This window comes from Siniperca chuatsi, linkage group LG4, assembly GCF_020085105.1.
Source record: "Siniperca chuatsi isolate FFG_IHB_CAS linkage group LG4, ASM2008510v1, whole genome shotgun sequence".
Taxonomy (NCBI): domain Eukaryota; kingdom Metazoa; phylum Chordata; class Actinopteri; order Centrarchiformes; family Sinipercidae; genus Siniperca; species Siniperca chuatsi.
Genome location: NC_058045.1, coordinates 30,138,965 through 30,164,796, shown reverse-complemented (window position 1 = coordinate 30,164,796; position 25,832 = coordinate 30,138,965). Strand labels below are relative to the sequence as shown.

General features: G+C 38.8%; 1 protein-coding gene across 12 annotated transcripts in view; it reads right to left on the bottom strand.

Moving 5' to 3' along the window:
- Positions 1–25,832, bottom strand: part of cadps2 (Ca++-dependent secretion activator 2) — a 228,518-nt gene that overhangs the window by 141,717 nt on the left and 60,969 nt on the right. For all 12 annotated transcript variants that reach the window (XM_044194159.1, XM_044194157.1, XM_044194161.1 and 9 more), the window contains exon 3: positions 1,395–1,727. In XM_044194159.1, the coding sequence (XP_044050094.1) occupies positions 1,395–1,727 (333 nt within the window). The remainder of the gene's footprint in view (positions 1–1,394; positions 1,728–25,832) is intronic.

Genomic DNA, 25,832 nt, shown 5'->3' with positions numbered 1-25,832 from the left:
AGTTCAGTAGCGAGTACCAGCTCTTGTGTTAATGAGTGATCCTGTTACATTAAAAGAGTACTCCACTGATTTAGCATTGCACTCCCATAACATTGTCGGACTCACGATAGACAGTTTTTAAAAAAAGGATCAATATGGATGCAGCAGAACCAGAGACATCAGCTTTTTTATTCATCTTCCTTGTCAAATCCTGGGGCCTACATTACCCATGATGCAACTCAACTGCCAACAGTTCGGTCATGGATTTGTTATGCTAGTAGCGGCTAATGCAGCCTGTAGCCTGGAGCCTGTAGCCTGCAGCAGTATGAGCAGCAGGCTGCAGAGGTCTGGTGAGCTCACTTCTTTCTAACTCCACACCAACACATTTGTTTCATCTTCAAACTTGTAGTCTTCAGCCCCGACCGACGCCGACTCGAGTGACATCACTTGGGGACATTTATCAGACTTCACACAGCTCCCTCTGGAGACACTGAAGATTTTATACTACTTTTTTCACCTGCACAGTAATACTCCCCAACACCTGTAAATAGAGTTTGATCTGTAAAATCGGCGGAGTTCCCCTTTAAGAGTGTTGCATTGGGTTTGCACGGGTTGTTTGTAGCCTTTATGTTGCTAGGCTACTGAGTTTACACCTGTCCAACTATAATGTGTCTTCTAGAGTTAGTCAGCCCCAAAAATATCAGGACACCCCAGTTTAACCTACATGATACAGGTGTTAAATGCATGCAATCATTTTGGGTTTTTGTTTGTTTGTTTTTTTGCTATGGAGCAATTCACAGGTGACTGCATTTATATGGGGCTTTTCTACCTTAGTACACTACTTCCCAATTAAAAGCTTATTGAAAGACTGCAAAAGACACAAACTATCATGATGTGGTAACTCAATGGCAGATAGCTGGCTTCTGAACTATTAACCTTATAAACAGTGCTTACTGTATTTAGTTTGTTTGTAACTGCTGTAAATTCAATTGCCAGCCCATAGCGGCTGTTAAACATTCAAAAAAGAAGCCTCACACAAAAATACATCAATGTGATTGGGATTACACGGAAGAAAAAGCAATGCAGTGTGCCTCGCTTTTAAGGTGTCAATTCTGATCACCATCTTAATGAAAGAAATTTTGAAGAAGAAGTGAAACCAGCTAATGAGAGCCAAATCTAAAATAACAAAAATTGTAGGACTTGGTATTTTTGGAGAGGAGTTGGGGGGTTTCACATATAATACAGTCAAAGTTTCCCTACAGCAGCATCTAGCATCTCAGGACACCGCAGCATTTACTTCATCATTGAGCTATGGAGGTTCTCACACAAGTAGCACAAGTGAGTATTCAATAATAAACATACAGTGTACAAATGTGTCAATGTGTGTCTGTACCTGTTGACCTCAAGCGGCTCACCTGGCAGGCGTTGTACAGCAGCTGGTGCTCAAACTTGCGGATGCCGAGGATCTGCTGGAACATCTCGTACAGCTGCTCCTTACTGAGGATGAGCTCCGACACAGCGCTCAGGTGCGCCCGCTGAGGCTGGCGCCGCATGTCCTCGTCCCCCCTGTAGATGGCATCGTACTTAGCAATCCAGGAGCTCAGTACCGTCTCTTTGCTCAGGCCGTCGATCTCCGGGAGGCTTCGGACACGCCGCTCGATGTTTTTCTTGAAGACCTCGCGAAAGTCGTTGGCCGAGCAGCCACCGCTCTGAACCATCCGGGAAACACGCTCGCTCTTCAGGAAGCCCTGCCAAGGAGCGAGACACCGAACGATAAGCACTTGCAGCCAGACAACAATGATTATAGTCTATTTATTTACCCTTTATGAACAATATCCTCATATTTTAAAAGGAAGAGATTTAAAGGTCCAATGTGTAGGATTTAGTGGCATCTAGCGGTGAAACTGAAATTTGCAACCATTTGAATACCGCACGGCTACCGTAGAAACATGGCGGAGCAACATGGTGACCTCCGTGGAAGGGGACCCTCTCCCATGTAGATAAAAAAAGCGTATTCTAAGGTAACGAAAACACAACGATTCTTATTTTCGGGTGATTATTTTACACTAATGAAAACAGACTTATGAATATTATATTCCATTTCTGCCAATAGCGCCTCCTAAATGTTACACACTGGACCTTTAAGACTCGTGGTGCTTCAAATGCTTTGGGAAATATTTACACACCCAAATCAAATGTGTCTTAAAAATTTGCAGCTATTTTTAGACAGTTAGAACCTCGTCTTTAGATGTTTTATGCATACGTCTCTAAGCTGAGACTGGATGCAGCAGAAGTGAAAACAGAGAGCAACAACAAAAAACACAAGTTCTCACAGGTTGACAAGTTCCAAAACCCATCCGGGTTAGTGATTAATTAAACACACTGGCATAAAAAATTGGCTTCCAATTGCTTTTATTTAGATTTAAACACACTTAAGAAAATTACTTAAACTCTTCAGAAACCACGTAGAAGCTGCTGGATGGCTAAATGCCATTTTTCCAAACTCTGTTCAGACATTTGAGACTGAAATCACTAAAACATCCAGCAAACAGGACTGTACTCTCCTCCTCCACACAGTATTCAGCGGGTCTAATGTTAAACTCTCTGGTTCACTCACATTTGTGGTTTTGAACAGAATTTCTTTATCCCTAGCGACGCTCATTGAGTCTGACAGAAGAATAAGTGGCTCAGACTGAAGCAGCAATAGCTCAGTGTGACATTAAACAGTCTCTCAGCTGGCTGCCTCACCTCTTCCTGTTAGTCGCTCTGAGACTCTCAACAGCAGAACATCAGTGAGAAAATTATTCATCTAACGGTGAGGCCGAGAGCTCAGAGAGCAGCAGCTGAGGACAGTTGAAGAGACAAACAGGCGCAAACATCAAACTGGACTAAAACATTATGGTTTGGAAAACCAAAATTTTACATATTCAGCTTCTTTCCTCTACTGATGTGCACAAAACCATGTCGTTTCTTCACTGATTCCATCAGTCCAAATGCTACTGTATTTGACAGAGGAAGGTTTTTAACTTCAAAATCCACCATCTATCCACCATAGCGGCTGTTAAACACTCAAAAAAGAAGCTAGTGCTGCAGTGTGCCTCGCTTTTAAGGTGTCAATTCTGATCATCTTAATGAAAGAAATGTTATAGTCACCACTAAGACACACAGAAGAAGTACTTGATGTAGAAATGCTTCACCCAACTGATACTGGATTTTTGCAGTCGATATATCAGCAAATATTCATTTAACTAACACATCCAATTTTTTACGAATATCCTTAAATGGCGTTCTTAAAGAATAGTGACCTAAATATGTAGTGGGCAGGACATGTTTAAACTTGTGGAGCACAAGTTTAAATGCAGAGAGAGCGATGAAATCGTCTTGTATTGCCTTCTAAGATCATTGTCATAAATGCATTAATTCAATCTTCGTCTCTTATCCACAAAATCAATTTAAGAAACTAGGAAACACTATGAAATTGCCCATTTTAAGGTGTTGAGGAGATTGACCTTCTCATTTCAGATCAGTCTATAAAAACTACTTTCCTCTCGCAGTGCACCTGCGGCAGAAGAGGTTAAAAAACCTTCTCACAATGATAATCCGACCAACAGTCTCTTCATGCATAAAATTGGCTGATAATATGTCAACAATAAACATAAATTAACAGTCCACAAGTGTACTCTTCATGTACTTATTTGTGATTTCCATTCTGCTAAGTGTCTGTGTCCTGGGTCACATCCAATTTCATTAATGTTATTTTACCACACCTCATCACAGCTTGATTCGAAGACCGCTTCAAGCTGAAGGTCACTATGACAACTAGGGTTTCCCCTGGAAAAATGTTCAGCCAAAATGATTATTTCCTTTCATTACCACATTTCTGATTTGGACATTTGACTTTCCGTGTGTATATAAAGGCTGAATGAATGAATGAATGCCTTAACCAGCTGCGGTGGCATGAATGGTTGTGATGTCTGCAGGAACTGCAACCAATGTAAACTTCAAGAGAAGTCACTGAGCTGTAAAACATGTCCTTGACTGTCATGTAACCAGAAGTTAAGAGGTTTTAGTTTTTAAAAATTCCATTTGTCCACTTTCAGCCAACATGTCCTGTAAAACTGTCCTTGAAACATAACACTGAACCCTTTCTCATTCACTGTAAATTCTTCTGGCTCTGAGAATACATCAAATGTCAAATGAAAAAATGTATTTAAAAGAATAAAAGTAAAACACACTACAGTTATAAACCAGTAGAATTCATGTAGCAATTAAAAACTCCCGGGAGCTATGCAGGTACAATTCATGAAACATGAAACACCCGGCCAGACCTTCACGCAATCATTTCAAATTTATTAAGGCCCAGTGGGATGAAAACCCAGGTTTTAATGTGTGCTGTAGTCTGCAGAGATTTTGTGTAATTATACATAACATAACTTCTCCAGGGGCACAAACATTGACAGAGTCTGCAGACACAAACAGCTCTGTGAAGCAGCAAGGAGAAAGTTTTTCTCCATTAGTGGATTCGTTCAGCCATCTCATTTATTCTGTTAGTGCTCGGATAGTTATTCATGTTTTAAATTCTAACAATAATCTTTATTTAAAAAATAATCATACCTCAAACTATCTTGAGAATCTAATTGCAGCTGCAGTAATCACTTAATAGACGATAAGATGCGTTGATTTATCTTTTTATTATTATAAACTATAAACTATATAAACTATTAAAAACACATCAATGAGCCACACTGTTGCACTGGCTGATGGCCACAGTTAGTTTTTATAAAAACAACCCTGTGATTACATTTTGGTTCTCTAAGAGCAGCTCCTTGTCGCGCAGACATTTCCTCTGTTTAAACGGTTTTGCTAGTTTGATGAAGTGAGAGGGATAAACTACACCAACTAGCAACTGATGTTGGTATCAAAACGTTAAAGTTATCGTCTGTTATGTTGATCAAAGAAATGTGTCAATTGAAAGGTGTGCTCAGACAGAACTCAAAGTTACTTTTAGGCATGGCGCCATTGCATACAAAGTCAATGGAAAGATGGAAGTGGGCGCCAACAGAGAGAAATTGGCTCTAGGCCGCACAAATTGAGGCGAAGATGCAAGATGCACTGAACCTCAAGTGGATACATGAATTGTCTGTCATCTCTCAGAAGTGAAGGCAGAGATAGTGTGATGTTGCTGCAAAACCCCTGATGGAGGCAGCCGTGTGGATGGATGGGCGCTTGACTTCAACACTGTTGAATGCTGTTTTTCCCCCCCCCATCACATACCAACAGTCAGTGTTAGTTTTCTTGACCACCATCTTTATCTAAACTTAAGTAGTTTTAGCTTCCTAAACTTAACCAAACCCTAACCATGGGGGTGGCAGATCAGAAACGCTGGTAGTCTGGGAGCCAATCATGGTCCAATATGCAATTTACACAAGTGTGATGTGGAAACTTTAACCTCTAGTGCACACACACATTGAGAATGAAGTAGGAGACTCCTTGTGTCTAGCAGTTAAACTTTTGAAACTAAAAATATTTGTATATTCACAGATTGTAGATTTTTCAATGAGGGTGATGGAGTAGATGTAATTTCAAGAAATGAATGAGGTAATTGAACCAAATTATTATTATTCCAAGCAGAGTATTTTTATGTCTTAAAACATGTCAGGAGGGGATCTTTAAACAAAGATGGTGAGCAGTGGCCAACAGAAGAAAGTGTGCCGCCACATGAAAAGAAATTATATTATAAAAGACATCTAAGAAAAAGGATGCTCAGAATGCTGATAGACTGAAGGTTGTCCTGTGACTTTTATATATAAAATAACACGTCCTGACTGAACCACATGACCAGCTTCAGTCTGTTCTGAGGGTTGGCAACACTGCTTCATGAGAGCGATGGACCTGCGGAGTGTGAACCAACAACAGATGGAGAGGAACCGGCTTGAGCTACAAGAGTAACGACGTGGAACAGAAATCGCTTGATGCTCAAGAGTCTCAACAAGGAGATATAACAGAAGCGCCAGAGGAAACTATTGTTTTGGTGTCGAAGAAAATCAGCAGAGACATTTGAAATCAGCGGATGTCGATGCTGAGAGACGACACAGAGAGTCCTCTTTATGGTGATAAATGGAAATGGGCAAAAGTTAAGTGGATGAAGAGGGAGGTGACAGATGCAGCTGCCACCAGAGGAGCCTGCTAACAGCCGCTAATCTGCCTCTCTGCATCACTCAACACAAACTGCTCTGAACTGCAGAGAACAGAAAGACATTAAACAGCTCCTGCTGAAGGAGAGGATGCAGGAAGGCCAAAAACTATAAAGCTGACTGTTTGAATGATGACACTTGAAATGAGGAGACAGATGCTGGAGTTTCTAGTGGGATTAAGCCATGACTGTGTAAAGAGGCTGCAGACTGACTGGCTTCAGGTTTATTTAGCCGCCCAGGTGGGACAGCTCAGAGTCATGTTTCGTTCTCTGTTTAGCTCTTAATCCTCATAACAGAGACTAAAAAGAATAACCAGGGAGCCGATAAATACCTGTAACACAGCTTAAGACATGCAGCGTTAGAAATACAGAAAAATGTAACCAACTTAGAATTTCATTTAGCTGTTCAGTAAGATTGTTTTTAGATTGAAGAGTCCTTGCTCTTGACGATAACTTTGGAAAAAAATAAATGAAATCATTTTGTCCACTGTCCAGGTATACCTGTTTTACTGTGTATAGTACCGTGGTGAACAAACTGATAGCAACAACATCACCGACCATTTGTACTCGAATGCAGCAAAAAAACAGGCAACCTGATAGAGCTTGAGCAATTTTCCAAAGACGAATGCAGTAAATTGTAGTGTCCAGATGTGCAAGGCTGATAAAGACCTATCCACACAAACTCAAGGCTGTAATTGCTGCCAAAGGTGCATCTACTAATTAGTGACTTGGAGGGGATGAATACTTATGCAAACAAGTATTTTGTATTCTATTATTATACTGATCCGTTGATCAGTGTCAAAAAAGCCATGTTAAATCTACTTTGATATAATGCTGTAAATAGACAAAACATAAAAACGTCCAAGGGGGGGTGAATCCTCTTTATAGTCACTGCATCATCCCAAAGTGAAAACTAGTGCAAATATTTACAACTGATCTACATTATTTTAAGTGTAATCAGTCATTTTTACCTTTTCTTTAACCCAACTGAGACTCCCCTACACTTTTGCCCCCTTAAACAAAATGACATTACACACTGAAATGCATTACATTCAACAGAGCATTGCCTACTTTAAAGTTGTATAAAGTGGTCTTTATTTGTTTAAACTAATAACAATTATTTAAAAAAAAACTTATTTGGAAAAATTAAACCCTACATGATTGTATCCTAAATATCTTTTAAAATGATCAACTGCATACATCTGAAAGTACAGTGAAGTACATTGGGTCAGAGTAAAACCAGGAAGTAGCTCTGCAAGACCTAACAGACCTTCACAATAGACAGCTTCGGTAAAAAAAATGTCAAAGTTCAAAAGTATTTTTCTATTACAGCAGTGTTTTTAGTAATCTAGTAATTTAATCAGATACTGATTTTTTACCAAGCATGCAAGCTGAATGCATTCTATGATCAAATAACACCCACTAACCAAACTGAAAAATCTTGCTGTATCATCATTAGCCCGTCATGATGTGAACCTTTTTGCCTTTTACACATCAGCCTGTCTCAGCTATCAGCAGATGGTAAAATGCTAATTATTCAATAATGGTGATTGGCATGAAGACAGACTAATGGCTCATTAACCAGCACAGATTATTTTTCCATGTCAGTCTGTTTTCTATCTGAGCTGAAATGCACGGCAGATGAACGCTGAACTGATGTTTCATTACAGGAAAAATGATCCTGTTGAGTCTAAGTGTGTTGACTTGATAGCATCACTATCCACTTTACTGTGGCATGCAATTATTCTCATGCTCTGTGTCAATGTATAAGAGGCCCGAGCTACCACATACACACTGTATGTCTCTTACTATCAATAAATCTCATGAAAAACCTACATCATATTAGTCCATCTCTCAATACTTTGACTTCCTGTCTGTGGCTCTCGGCTCCAAGCCCATTGGTCCCTGCTGATGATGTAAATCTTTAAAAAACACCTCACAAATATATAGATGTTTTTTTTGTTTGGAAAAAAAAGGGAAATAGTGCATTGGTTGAGGACTATTTTCAGCAGCGGATTAATCCACATTTGGTGCTCCAGTGAGTATTTGTATGTGTGATTGAGTCAGAATAAACTACCGTGTGTGGTATGTGTTTCTAATAGTTTTTGGACAACAATGGAGCTCTAGAGGAAGAAAATACATCAGGCATTGATTCACACACAATACTTGTTAGTAGATACATTTATTGTTAGTTTGGGTCTGAACATGTCATTTGTTGACAAGAAGAAAAATATAGAATGTAATCATTTAAAAGGGGGGAGTGATGGTGGTAGTGCTCTGTGTAAGTGTGTGTGTGTGTGTGTGTGTGTATATATATATATATATATATAAATAAAAAAATATAAAGGTCACTCCCTCCTTGGCGGCTCTGAGCCTCCTGTCAGCCTGCTGCAGGTTCTGACCCCCCGTCCGGCCCTGTGAGCCTGGATCGATGACTCCCCTACCTTGTACTGTACACTATGCTAACGTCAGACCATCCTTTTTCAACTGGAGTGAGACTACAATCCCCCAGACATCCACAAAGTGGTTTTGGTGGTCCTGAAACACAGCCGATCCTGAACCTCGAGAGCATTAGGTCTGACTTACAGGTTCAAGTTCGGATTTTACGCTGATGTGTCATCTGACAACTTGAGACCTGAGATTTTTGAAGTGACACTATAACTGTACTGCTTTTCTAAGTCTGCTTTGGATCTTACTCAATATTTGGTATTAGAATATGGAAGAGCGGACACGGAAGTACGTTACGGAAGTAAAGGCTGGACTACACAGGCGTAATGAGAAAAAGTGTTTTTGGAAGCGGCAATATTTAAATAAAAAACAAGGCATGCCAAAGTAATCACCATTGTTTCATTAAATCAATTTCTTTATTATGATGTCAGTCTAATGCAGTTTTAAATATATACACATACATGAAAAATTTCCTTATTTGGGAATTTGTCTTGGAGGATGGTGCAGTGGGTGGAACCTGTACAAATATATATTGGACATATAATAATAATAATAATAATAATAATAATAATAATAAAACTTTGTTTTGATAAGTGCTCTATAAACAAAGTACAAAGTGCTTCACAACAAGATAAATAAAATACCCCAGTGAATGATGAAATATAAAGAAATTTAAAAAAAAATTAAAATTAAAACAAAACAAAACATATGAACATGGCCATTTTTGCTATATTTTGATTGTGACTTGTTTTGGATATTGGGGGGGGGGAGACATACAGTATGCTGACATACACTATAATCTATATTTCTAGTTTACATACTGTATATGTACTGTGGGCTCAGACTGAACCATCAGGCCCTTATGCCGAAACAGTATAACGGACGATTTGAGCCCTGAATCTGGTGTCAGTGAGACTGCAGCCCCCACCCCCCATTGCGCTTTGGATTCTATAAGCTCTCCTCCATTTTGTCTGGCGACACAAATGTCAGCCACTATTACTAATGAATCGATCAGCAGGAGACTTCCTCCCTCCCTGCTGCTCGAATTAATTGGGGCTTTAAAATTTCACTAAATTATTTACACACCAGTGCCGGGCTCAGGAGATTGAAGACACAGACAACGAGTGTTTGTAGCCCTCTGAGTGTCTGTACAGCTGCTTAAGAGAAGGAAGACCATTTGACAGACTGAAAACACTCACCGTGGCTCTGACTTCAACAGGTTTAAAAACAGAGCCAGGCATTTCAGTGGCTGAACACCTAACCACCACTAGCACACTGGAAATTGTGTTTTTGAAAACCATAAACATGAAGGAAAATAATTAAGTCACATAGGTTTTAAAAGTTTTGCAACAGTTGCTGCAGTGAATGCGAAACAAAACATATTTCCACACATGTATGACGAAATGTAAAGCTGCAAGTATGTTTTTTTTTTTATTATTGACTGATTTGTTCACTATTTCTTGGATTAATCAGATAATTTAGTCTAGAAAAAGTCAGAAAATAGTACTAAGAAAATGACCATCACAATTTCTTAAAGCTCAAGGTAATCTCAACAATCCCAATCTCAAAAGATATTCAGTATACAATGATATAGAACAGAGAAAAGCAGAAAATCCTCACATTGGAGAAGACTTGATTGCAGACCTGGTCGTGCGAGGGTTAAAACTTCTGTGCATGATCAATTGAGTTGACAAGTGGGAGGGCTATTTTGGGGCCCCTGGTTCCGGAAGTAGTCCTATTCATTTTTCCAACAGACAATGTTTGGTCACTCAGTTAGAGCTCTTCTACGGCTTGGATTGGCATGAAACTCTCCCGGTTAAAAAAGTTGTAGGCGCAATGTGCATAAAACCTTCAAGTTAATTACGATTCTGTTACGTGTGCCACTAACGGCGGGTGAAAGCTAAAGATTAGGCTGTTGAGGAAACTGACAATACAATCTGCTTAAATCAATTTACTTTTGGATTCTGGGCCAATTTTGGATCTAATCAGCAAATATAGTGAAGTGTTTTAAAAACATGAGTTTTATAGAAACAAATTTAAAATAGTTAAAACTGATGGCCACATTATAAACCTGGGGTTACATTATCCAGCAGAGTCCTGCTACTATGTTCAGCAACATTGAAAAAGAAAATGTTACTGTTAAGCGTTAAAAGAAAAATTTGAAATGGGAATACAGAATGGGGAAAAACACACCAGAACCAGTGGCTCCTCTCACTTTGAAACTCTAGATAGCTCTATATCCATTACCTTTGGGTTTGACTACGTTGAATGACGTTTTGGGGTTATTTTTAAAAGTTGAAACCGGATGCTAATGTGTAAGGTTGTAAACTGGTAATTTACTGATCTTATGAAAGGGGAAATTATTTTAACCTGTTTGTTATGAAAACAGACTTCTCTAAAAATGACAAGGAAATGTTTCTTGAAAAAAAACACACAAAGCTGCAGTCAGCGATGTTCTTAGCTAAACACATATAATTAGCTAATTCTTCTATTTCTGATCATCCCTTTATCAGCACAGCTGAAAGGCGTCTTAGACCAGATCGCTCAGCTACATTTAATCCCCCGTGTTGTTATAATGGAACAGTTCTGTCACAGCATTATTCAAGCTTTCTTTTAAGTGCTCCGCCATCAGATGTGAGGAGCTGTGCATCATCACAGTTCATATGTTCCTTCATGCATAAAACATGTTTCAGCTCCATATTAAAACGTCTCCATCGCCTTCCTCAGCTCAGCCTGTTAGTCTGTCAGAGAGCCTGAACACTTGATATACTGTATCGGCATACAAGTTTTAAATTCAGTGTAACTCTGTAATAACTTTCATTTAATTGATCACTGAGAAGAGAAAGTCAGCAGAACTGGAACCACGTCTGCAATGAGCTCAATAGATCATATTCAGGTTTAAAAGAGAAAAAGCACACTCACTTTTGACTATAACACTGATCGATCAGAAACAGTTAGACCATGATCAGACCGTTGAACATGGCACAAGGTGAGGTGAGGGCGTGCTGTTACAAGAAGAGCTGAGAAGATCCAATACAATCCAGGAAGTCCAGTTTGAGTATGAGTGTGAACCTACGATAATAACTTCTGATTTATTGGAGTTTAACTGAAGGAAGTTCTACAAAACCTTGTTGTGTTTAACCTCTTTAAGGCAGACCTGTAGTTTATTCAGTTGCATGATATTATTTGAACTGAAGGAGAGTAGATCTGAGAATTATCTGGTAACATGCAAATAGAAACTAGTAGAAGACAGAGGATTGATCCCTGCGGTACTCCACTCCCTGCGTGGAATGGGTAGTGGAGCATTTAAATTTCCATATAGTAACACAAAAGGTATTTTCAGAGACATAAAAAAGTACCCGTTATGCCTTTCCAATACTTAGACATTCAATCTAGAAATCAAGTGGTCAACTGCATGAAAAACCGCAGTAAAAAGTAATAAAACAGATGTTTGGCCACTGGCAGCTGCTCAAATAAGATCATTAAGAACCCTGGTAAGTGCTGCCTCAGTGCTGTGACCCGCTCTAAAACCCAACTGAAATTCACCAAAGAGGCCATTGCCGTGATATATACGGACAGATACTGACATCCAGAAATTAATTAGGTCATTTAAAAATTCAAATCGCTTTTATTTATCCCTATAGGGTAGGGCTGGGCGACAGGGTTGAAATCATGAACACAATATTAATCTGAATACCCGGATATTGGCCGATATTGATATATATCATGGTATAGCAAATGTGTGCAAAATCACTAATTAAAACAAAAAAACCTTTATAATAAATTGTTTTATATCATTATATCATGGATAACTTGATGAGATCACATCATCAAAATATGATTTCAGGGAAATTCAACAAACAATAATATTCAGTTATTGCCCGGTCAAGGCAATTGCACACTGAAACTCAACCCAGGACAACGCAAACACCAATATGCCTCCAGAAGAAAGAAAAGCCATCACTGACTGACTCTGAATCCTGTCACTGTGATAAAGAGATCAAATAAAGACACTATGACTGTGATTATGTAAATTAACCTCAGACAATTAAACAATTCAACTTTTATCATTAGTTTGACTGTGACCCCAGGGAAAAGGACTACAGACTAAAAAAAAACATATGATCACTGAAAAAGATGGACATAAAATCACTAAAACCTAAAGATACTTTAACAAGTTGTTAAAATGTGAGTTTCTCGGCATGGAGGACAGGTTGTAACGTAACCGAAAGCAGGTACTGATGCAGACTTTGTTAGCCTGTTTGTAGGAGTTGGTGTGATTTGACAGAGATTCATTGAGGCCATGTCATTTTGTCGAGCCTGTAACAGATCATCTACCTGCTGAACTGATCTGACAGAGTTTATTCTAAAAACCAATTACATCATGTTCAATAAAACCTGATGATGTGCCGATTAAAGGAACAAGCGTGGGCTTCTCGTCTGCCGCGAGCAAAGCTGCAGAATCTTTTTAACACCAGTCCCATTTCTCCTTTCGAATTGCAAATGTAAAAAAATTAACCGTGAAGTAGTGGAGTTATGAAAGACATCAATCTGTGAGGGGAACTAAAAGACCACAGAGGAGGAGCATCAGAGCCACAGTGGTGAAACACTGCTTTGACCCGGTGCTCCAATGGAGGACGAACACCCCCGCTGTGTGACTTCATACCCATTCTAACTCACTGAACTGAGAACAAACAGGCGAGGAGGAAACAACAACGCAAAAACATGAAAAAAAAAATACTCAGGAAGTACAGGGACCATGATGACAGAGGGAAACAAGAGCAGGAGATACAGAACACCAACAGATGTCATTTTGAGTGAAATGCCTCATCAACTATTGGATGGATTGCCATTAAAATTGACTGAGCTTTGGTGATCCTTTAACTTTTCATCTAGCCCCATCATCTGTCAAAATTTCAATTTGTCCAATACTTCGGTTTATGACCAAATACCTCCAAAATTAATGACAGCGGTACTTTGTGTGTTTAGTGCAAGTTAGCAAATGTTAGCATGCTAACACACAAAACTAAGATGGTGCACACATGCTAAACATCAGCATGTTAGCATTGTCACCATCTGGTACCCTGCTGCCACTGCCAAGGACGAGGGCAGGACTGCAGCACATCATTCGCTTCGCAGGGAAGGTGATTGGCTGCAATCTGCCATCAAACCTGTACCAATCTACCTGTACGCCTCCAGGACTCTGAGGCGAGCAGGAACGATTGTGGCCGAGCCCTCCCACCCCAGACAGAAACTTTTTGAAAGACTCCCCTCTAACCATCTGCAACTGGCCTCATCAACAAGGCCCGGGACCCCCACTGACACTGACTCTCATCCCGCACCATGGATATTACATGGACACTAGACGTTACATTAACGTAAAGTCTCCACATCTTACTTGACACGTTACATTAACGCAAATCTTTATTGCACTTATTCTGAATAATGTGGACATTTGCACAGTCCTTAGTCAGTATTTTGCACATTCCTTCCTCTTTGTTTTAAACACTGTACAGCTCTTTTCATTGAAGAAATATTTTACATATTTTTATTGTAAATTTATATTTTATATTTAAGACTCTTAACTTGCAGTACTTGTTTTTTTTCCTTTTACTATGTTTATTGTGACCGACTGCACTAAAATACCAAATGAAATTCCTTGTATGTGAAAACTTGGCAATCAGGGCTGCAGCTATAGATTATTTTAGTAATCGAGTATTCTACTGATTATCCCAATGAGTAACCGGATAAGAAATACTTTTGCTTTATTAAAGAGCAATAGAAAAAAAGACACGTCTCTTAAAATGAACAACCTAGATAGAAAAATCTACATTTTTAATACTTAAATTGCATACAATAATATTATATGTCAAAACTAAACCCATTTAGTGCATTTAAGTGCCACATTACATCCGGGGTTTTAAAGAAAAAAATGTTCTGAAATGCAAAAACACCTTTCAGTTTCAACCTAACTACAGCTCAGGCATAACGTAAGCCTTTACTGTCTTCTTTGTGGCATTTGTAGCCATTACATAGAGCCATAATTAACGTAGCCTACATTCTTTACTAGCCTTCATATAGCTTGTGTCGGGTCCGCTCCGTGGACCGGATGCAGAGACTGTAACGTTATGCTTTCTGCTGAGATGCTGAAGCAGAGACGTCGTGCTATTGTGGTGGGCTAGTTCGGTTTTACAATAGACACACTGTACAGAGTTTTCGTGGACACTTTCTGTCTCTTTCTCTGGCCTGTCTCTTCTCTGCGGCCCTCACTATTTTCTCTCTTCCTCCTTTTTGTAATCCGCGCAGTCAAATCACACCAAAGACGCTCTGAACCGGCTCTGATCACTCACAGCGTCAGCACGATGTGCGAAACACAGTGCGCTGTATGTAATTATATGGATTAACCAAAGCTTCCATGCAAATAATTTGCATCAATGATTTTTAGTAATCGAGTTACTCGAGGAATCGTTTCAGCCCTATTGGCAATAAACCTGATTCTGATTCACTGCGAGCATGTTAGCATGCTGATGTTAGCATTTAGCTCAAAGCACCACTGTGCCTAAATACAGTCTCATAATAGCATATGCATAGCATAAGACATGGTATTGGTATGTACCATCGAAAATTATTGATTGTGACTGATGAGCGAACTGACCTGAGGCGAGGAAGAAGCTCCCTGGCTATATACATTGAACCCATCATTGATATCCCTAATTTATATGGTGATATATATCAAAAATAAGTAATGTAAAAAAAATTATTGTGATAAAAGTTTTTGTCATATTGCTGAGGCCAATCTGTCCAAAGAAAATCCCTGCTAATCTTCCCCAGACCACAACGAGTAAATAGAAAACATCACAGTGACCGAGAGTCCACGGTACGTGTAAAGGTATTCAGACGGATATCGAGGACCAACAAAGAACCCAATAGGGAATTTTTTCAGACACCAGTTCATGAAGACTCTCTCTCTCTCTCTTCTATTAAAACATGAGAGAAACAAATGAGTCAACAGAAGATGCGATAAAAAATTGTGAGCGCAGTTAAATGAAATGCCAGGAATGATTTGCAGCTTCTGTCTGATCCAGATTCCAACTGTGCTTTTTATCATTCGAGTCTCTGCTGGACAAACAACAAAGCTGAATGAAAAAACTGTGGGGGGAAAAAAAGAGAAACTTTGGTTTTGGATGTGTTTATTCATCTGCAGAAAGCAGAAAATTTACACAGGAATCCCCAGAAAAGAGAAGACAGGTATGAAATAAAGCTCATGGTGAAGAAACTGTGACTGACCGACTGTTGTTAGAGCTACTCAATGAGGTTTGCATCATGTGAGCAGTGTGTCAAAGTGTTTATATGTTCTGGTATCAAAACTTCCTGATTCCATTTAAACTGAACACAAAGGATGTGAGCCATTACAGTCAAATGACCATTACAAATGATCAACTAGTTGATTTTAGTGTTAAAAAAAATGTAATTCTTCTGAGTCTTCTTTGATGTTCAGATCACACAGCAAACATCCCTCCAGGTAAAAAAACATCTTTAACATCCTGGCAACAAAGTGAAACTTTGTGTAACAACAAAATTATGGGAAAAGGTCATCAGCAGAAAGATAAGCCAGTTGATGCGTGATTCAAATACAGAGTGAAAGCAGAAAGTTTCAATGCAACTGGACAGCTGACAGCATGAAATGTTTACTTGGATGTAAAACTTCTTGTTATTTTGTTTGATAAAAAAAAGAGGCTCTATTACTCGAAATAAATTCAGATCTTGTAAAGAATGCTTCATCAATGTCTTTATGAACTCATGTCATAAGGGCATGTCATCATTTTAATGTTTGTCAACTGTCATCCTGAAAGAAATATACACTGGTTTGCCTGTTTATTAGGTACACACAGGTGTTATTATTTTGTCTACCTCATTTATATCAGTGAGGGCAGGCTAAATAAAAGAAACACCTCCCTGTATAAGGCTGTACAGTTCAACAGCACCACAAACTACAGCATCCAAAATGATCACACAGTTGAATCAACACCTCTTCAAAACAGTTTTAACAAAACCCGGACACTATACCCTTCATGAAGGGAGGATTTATTGCAGGACTGTTGGATTAGACTGCATTAGTCTTAGCTAGGTGTACCTAATAAACTGGCAACTGATTCAGTGGGTACAGTGGGTTTATCAGAGCTTGTTTGGTGCCACTGAAAATGACTATAACCGTGGTAAAAGTGAACCAAAAGGCCATAAAACCAGATTTATGTGCTGAAACGTGCTATAAAGCTCCGTAGAGCTCAGAGGAGCATGTGATAATCTGTTGGTTCATCACTACAAGCAACCATTTCCACATGCAGTAGTCATGTGATCCATTGTTAATATAAAAATATTGATTATAGCTGCTTTAAATGCATAGAATACATTTTGTCTATGTGCCACTGCTAACCTGAACGGGAAGCCTTTTCTGATTTTGTGTGGATTTTACTGAAATTAAGCATTGCATCTCATCTTGCTTGTTCTCTTTTAATCTCAAGATTTCTTTGTTGCTTTATGAGTTTTTTTTAGACAGACAGTCATTTAAGTATTTATTTTCATTCAAGTAATTTCATGGTACACCACACTACCAGTTAGGGTACCTGCTACCCCTATAGAGATAAACTCCTATAGGCACTTCTCCTGTTTATGGACCAAATATGGCGTCACCTACATCCATTATTAGACATATGCTGTGAGATTTCGGGCAGCTCCCGCTACAAAAAAGTCTTTGTACAATTTTTTCCCCACATATGCAGTAGTACTCCTCAGGTGGTGTCACTTGAGAAAGCGTTGGTTGGGGCTGAAGACTACAAGTTTCAAAGAAAATGAAAAAAGTGAGCTTACCAGACCTCCGTAGCCCGCTGCTCATCTCTGCTTCAGGCTAGTGGCTCGAGCCTACATAAGCCGCTACTTGCATAAACCACCTGAATCTCCGACTGAACTGTTGCCGGTCAAGTTGCATTGTGTGTAATGTAGGCACCAAGTTTTGACAAGGAAGAAGAATGTGTGGAATCAAAAAATAAGATATCTCAGGTTCTTCTGCTTCAATGAGTCCAAAAATGGTATACAACAGCAATGCTAAATTGGTACTCCTTTAACTGACTGCCAAGTGAGAAATTTGTTTGTCTGAAACTACATGATCATAAATTAAACTCATTCATGGCCACAAATGTGTGATTTCCCAATTGGTCATTGTGCTAATCATTGCGTATATGTAAGGGGTTGTCTTTTATTTCCTTTTTGGGTTTTTTCATACTTTTATTATAACAAATATTCTCGGTTTCACAATTTTATTTAGTTTAAAATAAAATTAAAACTAAAAACTAAACCTAAAAAAATGTAATAGTTGCTGGAGTTGCTATCGTTCAAGACTGCTTCCTTTCTCCATGCAACTTCCAAGTCAGTGAAGTGATTCCCTACTGTACGAGAGGGACAAGAAAGCCAGTTTGGACATACTGAAAGTGTTCAGAGGTTACTTCAAATGTTCAGAATGAAATCTGAGCTACTACATAACTTCACCTGGTCTGAATCAGGATATTGACACCAGTTTCTCCCTTTTCTACCTTTTTGTTATGACTTTGAATCCCTCCATTAAAGTAAAAAGAGTCAAATGACCGAGAAACTGAATAACATAAAAGATTATTCCTCTCTGGCAAAAATGACTATAGAGCCATGCAAAAAGAAGGTTTGTTTGGTCTCCATGGAGACTGAAAGGGGTCCAATTTGGACCAATGAGCTGAATTACTACAAAGACCAGCTTAACAGCAGTGGTCCTGTACCTGTGGTGATGATCAAATAAAAAAATTATACTTTAATATAATTTTACATATACTGTATTCAACATTCATAGTTATACTTATATTCCTTTATATTATGTGTAGTACATACATCATGGCTTCCTTTGTTCACATCAGTAGGACTAGCAAGTCATTATACTACCTCAATGGTACTTTACGTGTTCTAGGGTAGTTTTTATGAGATCGAGAGAACAGAAGGCTCTCCACATTTCAGTCCAATGCAGGTATTTAATAATGACCCCAGCTCTCTGTCAATAGACCTTCATCAGGGCAAACGTTTGACAAAAGGGAATCTCAGAGCATCGAAAAGAGCACACCTGTGCTTTTTTAATTTAGGCGCACATGGAAAATGCAGTTAACAATTGTAGTTCCCAAGGCCCAAAGCTTGGCTTCATTATTAAATACTTGCATCGAACCAAAGTGAGCTGAGACTTTTTTCGTGAGTGTGGAGCTTCGTTCAAGAATTCACTGCTTTATGAACAAAAACATCTGATGCAGTTTGAAACTATGAGTTTTATGCTTGTATGTTTTTGCACAGTAAATATCTGTATATAAATGGATAGAGGAGGGTGTCAGTGTTCCAGGGATAGAAGAAACAGAGACATTGCATGCCTTATTATTGTGTTAAAAAAACAGTGATGAGCAAATATTCATTTGTCACTCCATTGTTTGTTTTTTTCCTTTTTTGAGTAATATGTCCTGAGTTTTTGTTCAAACAAGTTTGAACATCTACAGTTCCATGACAACTAAGCAAACTACGTCCGCTGATCAGGACCATGGTTGAAAGCTCCAGAAAGAGCCAGTAAGCAGACCTTGAGATTGTTTTGCCAACAGATTTATGCAGAATCATCCTGAATTAACTGCTATTACTGGAAAGACCAGCGTAAGTCGCGTTTTACGAGAAATGTATTAGAAAAATGCTTATTACAAATATTTACTGTTAAAGTAGTTTATTTTCCAACTCTGGAAAATAGGTTTTATCTCTGTGTGTCCAGTACAGAGACAGGTCCAGCATGTTTTCTCACCTAACACAAAGACAGCAGGGGGAAACTGCTAGCAGAGCTCCATTAAAAGTGAAAGAAAATCCATCTTGCAACAACTCCAACGCTGTCTGATTTCCATGTTGTGACTAACTTTCCAAAATTACAACATGTTCCTTTAATGAGGACGGTTTGGATTTGGCACCTGGGGATGTTTCAGTAATGTGTCCTCAGGGACATAATGAGGATCTGTGGTTAGAGGACAGCTGGAAATGTCAGCAGTCCTTTAATTTGATGGACAAACAGGTCGCTCAACTTGAGTCATCGTCACCTCCCGCTGGTCAGGAACTCTGGGGGGGGGCCCGCAGCTGTAGATCGTATAGTGGGGAAAAAAAAGAAGAGATATAGGTTTGAACGTGTTGGTCGCTCTGATACGACAGACAGGTTCAAACCTTTTCATCATCTGTCTGAGCCTGTCATCAGCTCTCCGAGTCCTCTGCACTCTAACAAGGTTTCTGATTAGAGAGAAACACTTCACATGTGCTGTATGTCAGGATGCGATGTCTAATTACTGTAAACATGTATGAATCATGTACAGTATGTTAAACCCTCGGATGTATCATAAGAAAATATGGCACTTAGGAGGTTCTCAAGATTTCCTCAAAAAGAAATGAGCAGCAGTTATTTAACTCTTTCTACACATCGAACGGCAGCACTGTATTGGCCGTTATGCACTGCTCAGATTTCTAACCTCAACAATGTACTCAAAGTAACACTGCACCACTAAGAATATTAAAATTGTGATTCATAACTACACTCCAAGGGTGTCATTTTCTCTGGGGACTAGGGGGAATCTCATCATCATCATCTCCCCCCACCTAAAACCAAACCTAATCTGCCCTTGATCCATTCTCATTTGTACATGACAACAATTTTGAACTTTAAACCTGCAATAACTGATTTTTTATTTTTTTTGGCCACATGGGAGCAGTGGAATCAAGTTGTGAACACAATATTGCATGTTCAGGCGGGGACAGGAGAGCTGTGAAGCAGGACAGGAGCTAGTTTGTAGCGAGTTAATTTGTAAGTAACGTTATACATCACCATCCATCGTATTGATAAGTCTGAGAATCTTTGTTTTTGTGAAGTTGGAGGTTAAAACCATTTTCTGCTTCGCTCAAAATACACAATTAAATAATTAAATTAATATAATAAACATTCAACGACTAGTTGACTAATGACTAGGAAAACCTTTAGTTGGGGGCAGCAATAGTGCGAACATCCTTCAGTATAAAGCTTCGGTAAGACAACATGAAGTCTTCTGTAAAGCTGTGCATTGTCGATGAAAGAAGAGAAAAATACCTTGCATGGATGAAGAAATGTTTAAATAAACATGTAAAAGTAGAATTGTATGTTAATCTGTGGAAAAGAAAAAACGCCTGCATACACACTTCAAACGTTTACACACCCCTCAGCTGAGCGTAAATCCACTTTCATGCTGCATTAGCAGGCTTCCATGTGAAACTTGTATCAAAGCAAACAGACAGAGACAGATACAGGCCTCCCACTCACACACTGAGGAATACATGCATTAAACAGCCTGAAGGCAGAGTGACGGAGCTCCTGATGTGTTCAGAGCCTCTCTGTACATGACAGGTGTGTTTGTTTGGAAGGTAAATACATACACACAGCAAATATGATGTTCAGTTGTGGTTTGTGTGATATTTATGTCTTTACATGTTACATGATGTTCCGTCAGAGCAGAGACAGAAATGACCCAACAGAACCAGCTGACTGTTCAACAAGCTTTACAGTTTGCAGAATTCACAAATTGTTTAACAGTTAGTTTTGTTTATCATCACTGCACATGCTCATGTCAAAAGTACATATTACTTTTACTACCAATATTCAGTAAATTGTCACATACTGGCCAGAGCTTTAATTTGCCTGAACTAGAGAGACAACCAGGTTTAAGGACAGTGAAATTGATTTCATGGAGCAGAGGCTTGTGGCGCCGAACAGAACAGACATCCAGCCATCATTGAAAAGTTCTGTATTGCAACCTTCATTAATGGCATTTGAGGACTATATTTTCAACATAACAAGTTTACAGTTACAGGATCTCATTTTCTACACAGATTAAAGGTTTGATTGAGATGAGAGACCACCACCGGTCTGCACTGAGAGCAGTTTAATACTGAAAACCACCAGCAGATCTGAGGTTAGAAGGTGAGAGAGAGTCTGTGAAATCCTTCATTAAATAAAGAACAATCTCTGAGCTAGAGGCACTTACAGTCTGAGCAGCAGCAGCTTCCTGCTGGGCTCCAGAAATGGCACACACCTGAAGCACCAGACTCCAGCTGCTTTAAAAACACTAAATTACAGGTTACACACCTGCAGCTCCAGGACAAAAATATGTCCTTCATAAATATAAACTGGCACCATTTGACAGAATTTATGTGTTTTTCTGCACAGTATCACTGATGGTATGATATCTACAATATGTTTAGGTCTTAGGTCTCCATAGCAACGCAGACTCATCACTGTTCACACAGGAGGATAAAGACACCTTTTAAGGATCACAAAACAAGTAATAAATGACTTCTGCAGTATTACACCCTGTGTTTTGAGCCTAAACGGGTGTTTACAGCTGATCATTTATACAACCGTTTTTTTCCAAATCAGCCTTCGTTTTTAGATTGCTCTCTTTCCCTCTGGGTGGCCATTGGTTTCAGTTCATTTCTATAATACTCAACTTCTAGAGACTTGAAACTATAACATGTCAGAAAACTGAAAAATGCCCATCAGTTTCCCAGAGTCAATTGCGTCAGTGTTTTATCAAGTAAAGACTCGAATCGTTCTCTGGTTGCAGTGTCTCTAATGTGAGGATTTGTCGCTTTTCTCCGTTTTATATTGTTATAAACTGAATATCTTTAGGTTTTGAACTGTTGCTCAGACAAACGATTAATTTGAAGGTGTCACCAGGACCTCTACGATATTAGATCTGCATTTCTTTGTCTATTTTTTGAGATTTCATGGACCAAACAATGGTTATTTGTTACTTTGTTAATTTTTAATTTTTGTTACATTATTTACAGCCCTTCTGCGATTAATAAATCACTAAAATTGTTGTATATTATTTTCTGTTGATAAACTAATCGATTCAAGTTTAACTGATTTTATGTCTGTTTTTCTTTAAGACGTTTTAATTTTTTTTTCACATTCCAACAATGTCTGGTTGTCGGGTGAGTGTGTGTCTGTGGGGGAGTGTCAGTACTGCTGTTCATCACGGGATCATCACCAAGGGAAAGAATATAGTCCGGTGGTGCTTCTACAGCCGTCAAAAGCACAAGTCCGAATAAATGCGCCTAAATTTAAAAATATTTAGTAAAGGGGTTAGCAAAAACTAGCATAGACTCCAGTGAATAATGTGTCACAATCTGCATATATTTGAAGAAGAGCGCGGTTTCACAGACTACCACTCAAAGGCAGGGGTAGGTGGGCTGCCCACCTCTGATTAGGGCTGCTAACATTATTTTTTATATAAATGTCATGACGTAATTTAGTCCCAAACTCTCTGTCAGCATTGGCATTGCAAGGTTCAGGGTGATTTTAAACAGTAGATAGCGTGTTGGGCCATTTTCAACTCATGAATAGGGCCGTCATGATTATGAAATTTTTGTTGACGATACATACATTGCGATTAACGATTGAATTGTCTTTTTCTGTTAATTTTATGCCACTATTATAGTATGAGCCTAATAGTTTATTGATACACATACACCTTATGAAGAAGAAAAGCAATTTAATATTATTGAACACTGGAACGTGTACAGTCCTCTTGGTTTATATACCTGGGCGGCCCATCCAAGTAAAGTCTACGTGAGGGAAACATTGAACGACATGGAAATAGGATGGAAATATTACATTGCTGTTTTTATACAGGTGAATGGAAATGATTCTAACGATTATGCAAAATGATCGCGGCTGGCTCAAATAATCGCGATCACACGATTATGTAATAATTGTGACAGCCCTACTCATGAAATGCCAATTTTCATAAATTTGGTAAGAAATGTCAATATTAACACCAGCATTGATGTGTTTCATCACAGTACAGCCATATAATTTAGTTTACAGCTCAAAAAACACATCTAAGTGTGCAGTACCTCTTCAGTTGGCTGTTTCAGCTCTACAAAGACACAACAACATGCAACTATTGCCATTTCAGCGTCAAGCACTGATGTCACAAAATCAAACCAAAAGTCAAACAATAAGCAAAATGGAGGACGTGAGAAAGATCATGTGACTTTGGTTCTGTAGTTTCTTGAATTAAAAAAGGTCTTACAAGAAGCTAATTTGGTTGAGGTCTAAAAAGAGTTCATGCAACAAACTGCATGTTCATTGAAAATTGTCCTACTCTTCCTACTACTACTGCATCAGTCTACTCTGTATATAAATCAGCTGTTACATTTCGGCATCTCGGCCTGTCCTAGAAGAGGAAACCCTCCTTTTTGGTCTTCCTGAGATTCCCCCCCCATTCAAAAGGATTTTTTGTTGAAGTCCTCTGAGACTAACTTGAAATTTTGGACTAAATAAATAACTGTCAATGACTATGTCAAAATGTCTTGACCGTATTACCAAATGACAACAATAAATGTTGTTGGATTATCTATCTGCATCAAGTTTTAGGTCTCTACAAGCTGATTTCATACATATCAGATTTGTAGTTGACAGGTTACGGCATTCAAAATCACTGCTATGGTCCTTCAAGTAGAAAATGTGTTAATTTTGAAAATGTAAAATGAGACATATTATTCCATAAGTTTTTGTCAAAATCCAAACAGTTCTCTGAAATCCTGAGAATGATGTAGGCCCTACAGAAAAACAAAACTGTAGAACCTCCGCATTTTGAGAAATGTAATCAAGCAACGGCAATCAATTGTCATCGGTTCAGACAGAGCAGGACCAATCCTTCTCCTCATCACATCATAAGGGACAAACTTCTATCAGAAATAAAAAGCAGCAAGGAATCCCTCTTGTTGTCATTGTTAGCATGTATGACGCTTTTTACTGTCGCCCTGACTGCAGTAAATTTTCATGAAAAGACAACAACTGTGAAAGTTTCCTCCCAGTGAGCAACATTAAATCACCTCCTCTGTATCTGTGATCCATCACATTACGACTCCACACTGCAAAGTGCAAGCCAGAGGCAATTAAAACCCCTTCATCTCTCAGAGGGATTTCATTTCCTATTTCCCCCCTGAGCCTCACACAACACACTCACACACGCCTGTCTGTTGTGAAGATATGAATACCTAAAGACATCCTGAAGTGGTCAAGGCAGGTCAATAATGAAAACGTCTGAAGAGAACGGCCAATAAACCGTCGATTCATCATCAGACTGCCGCTCGGGTAAAAAAAGATTTTCCCAACAGACCTGTGATCAGGAGCTGAAATAATCTGGAAGAAAATAAATCAGCTGCCAGCTAACATTAGTTTGTGAAGCTAATGTTAGTTTGTCCTGTCAGTCTGTGAAGCTAACATTACCTCGAATAGCTACAGTGTAGAGCTGTCAACAATATCATTACCTTCCATCTATCAGACATCAAAACATTGTCAGATGAATCAGTTTGTTATTATTAAAAGGTAACTGGCCAACCATGTAGCGGTTAATATATAAGAATTATGTGAGAATTATTGAGTAATTTCAAGTGCCCAAGTACTCAATGCGAGCTAAATGGCTAGCTCAGTTTACTTATGGTGTGATGTAATGTGGCTTTTCTCCAGCTGACTGATTTGAAAAGAAAACCTCTGGCAGGACCTCAACAACAAGCAACTGCATAATTTTTCTGATTCTTTCCATATAGAAATCATTTTCACTTCTACTGTGTATACAACTAATAAAGACATGGAGTTTAATAGAAAAATACTGGTCGGCACAGATAGGCCTACTGTTTGCAGGGAAGCCTTTAATAATTAACCTTCGATAATTTTAAAAGCCGTTAACGTGAAGGTCTTTGTGAATATTCACATTCTTAGGTTGAATGCCATTTCAGTACACAAAGATATGGATGTGATAGATCATCATTTAGGTTCATCTTTAGGTGTCTTCTGTCCATTATACTGAATTAATCTCCTGTTGTTTGCTATCTTTTATTTAAATTCATCCATCATATTAATTAAGTAGACAGTCATGCGTCACTTTTCTCCAGAAGTCTTTTCAGAAATAACCTCCTCGCGTGACAATCCCACTGACTGTGGAAAGAAACTTAATAGCTTTGCATCACACACACTGGACATACGCTGCTGACACAGACTGAAAGATGATCACAAGTCAGATTTCGACAGACTCTGTGCCTCATCATGCTGTGGTGCCAGAGAGCTGAATTATGGACAAGGCGCTAAACA